The following is a 6,336-nucleotide window of genomic DNA, read 5'->3' as shown; positions in this document are numbered from 1 at the left end:
GACAGTTAAGCTCCTTGGGCATTTCCATAAGCACACTATGCCTTAATGACACAACAACAACTGATCACGCTGGCGGAGTGGGTGTGTTTGATGCAATAATAAACAGTGGATCCGACTAGTGTCAAAGACTAGGAAGTTCTTGGGAAAAACCTGCATACTGCATAAAAGCGAATCGATCTAATCGGTATTTTAGCAATGGAAATAAATGAAGCACAAGTGGTTATCTCAACTAATCTCTATTGCTGTTAAACACATTAGCCCTTTTCCACATCATTATAACAAATCAAGAACTTGAAATAATTCCACTCTCTTCCGCCCTCTGCATCATCAAGATGGCTCAGGGACAGAGTATGTATAGTTTTGAGGCAAGATTCGCTTTCATTTTATTTCATATTACTTGTTTATTTGCACTTAAGGTCACAAACAATGAGGTCCGATAACTCACGTACGTCTACCGTGTGGCTACTCAGTTTAACTCACCGGGGGGCTGTTTGTCACGAACCTCATGCCATCCTCATTATGACGTGACATTGTCGTGATTCTAACGCTGAATAATATTTTAGTCGAAAGCTAGTGAATTAGTTTGACTTCGTGAGGATAGATTCTTGCCACAGAAAAATTAACAATAAACAGTATAGTTTGAAATATAAAAATTAAAGGTTAGCACAGCACTGGAGTAGCATCCACCTTTCAAATTAACATCTCATGCATAGAATTGATGGAAAAGATATCGTGTAGGCGCGATATGTGGAATTGCCTGCGCACAGGAAAAAATCAGTCTGAGAACTGCTGCATTCCTCCTCTGTCATAGTTTTATGATATCCCAAGTGGAACACCACAGTTAATTACATCAACTTGTGCTGTGATCATTCGCTCACAGAGGACTTAGTTAACTTTTTCAATTGGCTACATAAGGCGTCAAGTCATTTTGAATAGTGCGCTAGCTTTAAAAAAGTCATAAGACGCGGGGCTGAGGGCAAACAATAAGCGATGGGAATGGACCTGTTTTCAGTACAGTTTTATGTGCATAAGAAGAAGAGAGGAGAAGTGCGCAGTCTGTGAAACGCGTCATGACCATCTGCACTAACAAAGTGTTTATTGAAACCTCGGGGTAGTGGATGACACATACCGCTATAAATCTAAAGAATAACATTAAGTACCGGAACCGAGATATCGTTTAGTGACTAAATTTGTAAAATGTCAACATAGGTTTAGTTTAACTCCAACTCTATCTCAATCCCTATCTCAAAGGCAACAATTTAAACATGCCCATTTGACGCATGCGTAAATATAAGGAAAAGGAAATTTTCGCTCGAGATACAAAGGCACCAAGAGAACACTTGACTATCTTACAGTGAGGAGAAAGGGGTGTTAAATGGAAGGCAAACCAGTGAGTAGGAGCAATCCTTGCGTGTTGGTTCTCTTGCTAAGCCACCAAGGTGCAGGCCAAAAATCCTTCTCATGGATAGATAAAGAGACGCAAATTAGAGCAAACAGTGCAATGTTTAGCCACTCAAAATCCTAGCAAATTTTTAAACCTCATCCCCTCTCTTTTCTCTTCCATTATAGAACCTATCGAATTTTCTTCAAATCAACCTTTGATTCGATAAGTAGATGCAAACAATGGAAACGCAATCGTGTTGGCTGTCTTCTTTTGAGTGTTAAAGGAAAATCTGCATTAATGTGGTAAAAAGAAAGTGACAGAGACGCTCTGGTTTGTCAAGAGCAGCAGTAGCTGCTTTCTGCAGCAACAACGCCAAGTCTGTGCACGAAAGGCAAGACGATGATGTCGAAAGAATACTAACCACACAGGAATAAACAGAAAAACGCTAAGCTAAAGTACGGCAATGAACAAAATGACAGCATTCAACTCTGTGACCAAAAATTCACTTCCTTAAGGAAGCACTGCGGGATACTGACAGAGAAGGCACTATCCAACTGTAATGGACAATATGTCGACTACATTCGCCACACTCCCTTACTGCATTGCAAGTAAGCCTAGAGAATGATTGTTTTACTGAAAAGGTTCTTCTAAAATGCACCCTAGAAATGTACGAGGCAAGATCTTATACTATTTACCTCCAATTCGAAACGAAAAAAGGAAACGACTTGCTTACGTGGTTCCAATGCGATAGTTATAGGCAAACTTTCACTCTACAATGGCAGCATATCGAAACAAAGTCTGTACCACAGAAGAACTGCCTTCGGCATGGATGGATGGATAGCGTCAGCAAAGTTTTTATTCGAATAATATTCTTCATGAAATGATGTAAACAGAAACTGTCAACTTCCTTGGTTCCGCCCATAGTTCATGCACAAAAATCATCATTACAATGCTGGCTAGCCAACAGAGGGATTACTGTGCAACAGAAATCCCTTTCGCAAGCAGTGATGAATGCCATCTGTGAAGATTTAATGGCAATTCCTTCTAGATGGAACAGAGTTAAAAGAGAGCGAAGCGATTCTACTATTCTATCTCATCGTTTTGATTCAAATTTTTTTGCTAAAATGTCCACAAACCCAAAGAATGGCAGTTTTGCAGGAGGACTGTATTTCTCCTGTCCGGAAGAGTGCACAATCAGAGGGCTTATGACATTTTTTACAAAGAAGTAAACATGAAAGACGCGCTTTCATGGTTTCAGCTCAGGTTTTGTAGCCAAGAATAAACACTACAAAGCCATATATAGCCAGGGTTAATAAGGTTGATAGGCTTTCTTCTCCCTACACTTCTTCCAAACGATAGCATTTAGAATTTGCTATCCCCGTGCATGCTATGAAATTGCCTGCAGTCAGGCGTTGCATTGCAGAAAGCCATTACGCCACGGAGGTCATAAGAATAGTCAAACAGCTCTGACACGTCCTAGAGGCCTCTGTCATTTAAGTACTTTTGGCAGAAAGATTCCCCAATTAAGGTGTTGAGATAAATTCGTAAAATTTTAGTTGCTTGTGCATGACTATGCTACTGAAATCAATTAGTAGGCAGACACCCTATGTACCTCGTTAATGGTGATGAAAAAAGTTTTGTACCTAAAATTGGCGACAGCTAAAAGCAAACAAAAAGCTCTGCTTTCTAAACTGTTTAAAGTTGGGTTTATTTTAAAGGGAGCCAAAGAGTTCTTGAGTTCTACCTTTTCCTCCATCCTACTTCTCGTCCACCTCTCACTCACAATTCGGAGTAAATTACCACTACACAAGGCAAATGACAGAGGATGGATAAGGTTGCAAAATAAGATCCGATTGACCGGTTCTGCCTTTACTAAAAGTTGGTGGCGGTATTTGCAAAGAAATGCGGGTGGATCAGGCGAAAGGAGATAATGGAGATTCTATCGTGCCACGAATTATATTTCCCTTGGTCTCGCTAGTAAATAGCTAGCGTGACAGCAACTGAGACAGCTTTTGAACTAAGTGGCGTTAAAATGTCACTGATACTACCAATGACTCATACAAATAGTGATGATGAAGATTAGACCTGGTCAACAAATTGGAGTGTGGCAATCCCAATACCTTAAAAGATGGAACGAAAGGGCCTATCTATGGAAGAATTCTGCTTTAAGCAAAAGAAGTCACTTAGATTCAGTTATTTTTTTTGCTTTTGCAGTAAGTTCTTGGAATATCTGCCGACCACAAATAAGCGCACCAAGCTTATTACAAATCTGGTCATTGTCACCCCAGACAGTCCCTGTGTACTGCGCAGCAAAAGCTTTTAGTCAATAGATACACGTATACTCTAGCCAGACGAAGCAATCACACTGAACAGCAGTTGACGATGGTCCACTTACAACTCAGATGAGTTCTGCTGAAGCGCATCTGGATGCCGAGTTTGACTCCCTTCTGAGGATTTATTTAGTTTAGCTGCAGTCTGCTCCGTAGACTGCGTGCCATCGTACACGATGGTCATTTTTGCACTCCCAGAATCCGAAGACCTAAGTTTGCCTCAGGAATCAAAGTGTAGGCCAGCCTATGCCGATGATGGAAAGTGAGATCAGTGATGCCGTCTTCGAGAGTAGCCTAGTCGCTCGCATGTTGGGAGCCTCAGCCGTAAAAAATATATACACGAAACCTACTGATCTCTATTGCAGCTAACTGAATTCGGCGTTGTTCCCACATCTCTCGGTCCCCAGCACTTTTCAGTAGATGCTAATCCTCCTGCATCACTTGGGTGACAGCAAGAGTTGTTCACGCACTACAGCTACAGGTATCACTCACCCCAAACGAATTTCTGTTTTTAACTCGTTCAGTGCACGAGGACGCTGGATCAAAAATGAAGCGACAGCACTAGAACTGTTCCTATAATCGTCCAAATTTACGTCAAAGGAAGGCTTAAATAACAGTTGACTTTCTAGTTATTGCATCAGTTTCCTTCCCAGCGTTCCAAATTCACTGTAGCCTTCAAGATTGCTGCGTGCATGACATGGCACTGGTTACTATGACAAATCAGCTTGCCCTGTCTTTTTATTGGTGCATTGAGTCTTATGGCTCTCGCGCATAACATTAATAGCCAATCAGAAGTAGGTCTCTTGTCCCTTGTTATGCGTTGAATGCCGCGATTGGCCAGGGGATTGTCGGCAACGCTAATCTCTTAACAGGAAATCCTCATAGGACACGGGAGATGAAAAGAAGATAGAATATTCTCGCGCAACAAGGTTATCGTAAGGAGTCACAAATCATCTGCGGAATTAGCTTGCCACTTGTGATGCTGACGTTGAGCTAGTGTGTGCCATTTAACTCCGCCCTTCCAAATATACTACTGAAAGGTGATTAGCATCCACAGTCAGTCAACTGTCAGCAAAAATGTAATGAGCTAAAAGGTGAAAGGTGCGCTAGATTTTCCACACAATCTATGGATCAAAACTGCGGTCTAAAACTGACAGCTAGAATACCAGTGAATACAAATCCATAGCTTTTCCTTTAAATACCCTATTAACTAGAGAGAGATTTGTCCATTTTGCAGCAAAAATAAACTCCCATCATGTCTATCTCCAAGGGTTAGGGACACGGATTTCCTGCTTAGTGATGCTACCTACCTCCCCATACCTTTTGGACATCTTTTATGCATTACCCGTGCCTTTTCATGTTTAATTGTCACCAGCTTGACGATGACCTGTGTGGAAAAGAAAGAGTGCTAAATTCAGAAATGGTAATGATATTTTCTAGTTGAACAAACTAAGAAGCAAATTAGGCATTTATAGCCTTATAGGCTGTGGCCTTGCCCGAGTATTTGTCCCGGGAAAGTTTAAATTCAGCGAATAGACTGGGTTCAAGCTGTTCTGGTTCGGCGCATTGTAATCACCTCTTGCAGATGTGAGTGCATTGCCAAACACCATTATCTCAAAAAAAACGAATAAAGTTGGTCTTGAAATGGGACCTACTACGAAAATACCAGTAAATATAACAAGCATGTATTTTATGGGTTGCAGATATCCACTAAATCCACTCCCGCCTGCACTTTTCCGTGTCATTCTGGAAGGAAATGATCCCCATGGTTAACCTCCCGTACCGTAAGCTCAGCACCTACGATCCAATCGCGTCAGTCAATCATTTCCATGCAACTGAACGCAAATGCACGACACTTCCAGTCACTTCTACTAGACCTCGAGTTTCGTTTTGTATGAGAAATATATTTGGCGAGGGAAATGTGCTACCCATCAGGCATGGCCACAGCTAGTGGTAGGGAGCAATGCCTAAAAGGAGACATGTAACAAATTACGGGACTCAACATATTTCTGGGAGTATAATTCCGCTTTTACACCAACTTTAACGTTGTTATCACTTCAGAACTGCTTATCCACTGGACTAAGCCAGCTGCCAAATTCAGATGCCTTTTACAGCCCTTCAATTGCGGGACGTCATTAACTCGCCTATTTGCAGCATACACCTTTCTTTTCATGCGCCAATGTTGCTTAATCAGGAGTAGGAATCATGGTATTCTTTCCGCTGCCATCGATACAGCACCCCATGACTAACCCTAAACGCGAATGAGGGCACAATTCTGTTGCATGTTATTCTTTCCGCTATCAGCCTAGGGCACCAGTGAGCACCTCCTCACTCCACTAATATTGGCATTCTCACTCTCATACGTCATCTGCTGCTACCAACACCTGTCGCCCTGTTCAATTTCGCAGATGCTATTCTTCACTCCGCTCCTCAATAAGCACTTCTTTAAAAAATCGCATCTCGCTTCTCTGCTTTTTTCCTTACCTCAAAACCTTGTGGCAGAATATGCACAAGACCTTGGCCCTGTCACTTCCATTAAGCTAAATATAGGCGCATGGGGATGCCTGGTATCTAACCTCAACTCTTCCATTTAGTTGACCTGACCGCTTAATTTGCTGCCAC

General features: G+C 41.8%; 1 protein-coding gene across 1 annotated transcript in view; it reads left to right on the top strand. All coding sequences in view use genetic code 11, as the record gives it.

Annotated features, from left to right (window-relative positions):
- Positions 1-3,453: 3,453 nt before the first annotated feature.
- EGR_10943 (hypothetical protein) overlaps positions 3,454-6,336 on the top strand; it is a gene marked incomplete at both ends in the record, with an annotated part of 3,312 nt that continues 429 nt past the window's right edge. The window contains 2 exons of the mRNA XM_024500192.1: positions 3,454-3,597; positions 5,090-5,137. Of these exons, the coding sequence (XP_024345395.1) occupies positions 3,454-3,597; positions 5,090-5,137 (192 nt within the window). The remainder of the gene's footprint in view (positions 3,598-5,089; positions 5,138-6,336) is intronic.

This window comes from Echinococcus granulosus (genome assembly GCF_000524195.1).
Source record: "Echinococcus granulosus chromosome Unknown EG_S00308, whole genome shotgun sequence".
Taxonomy (NCBI): domain Eukaryota; kingdom Metazoa; phylum Platyhelminthes; class Cestoda; order Cyclophyllidea; family Taeniidae; genus Echinococcus; species Echinococcus granulosus.
The sequence above is the reverse complement of the archived record's forward strand: the minus strand, read 5'-3'. Positions and strand labels throughout refer to the sequence as shown.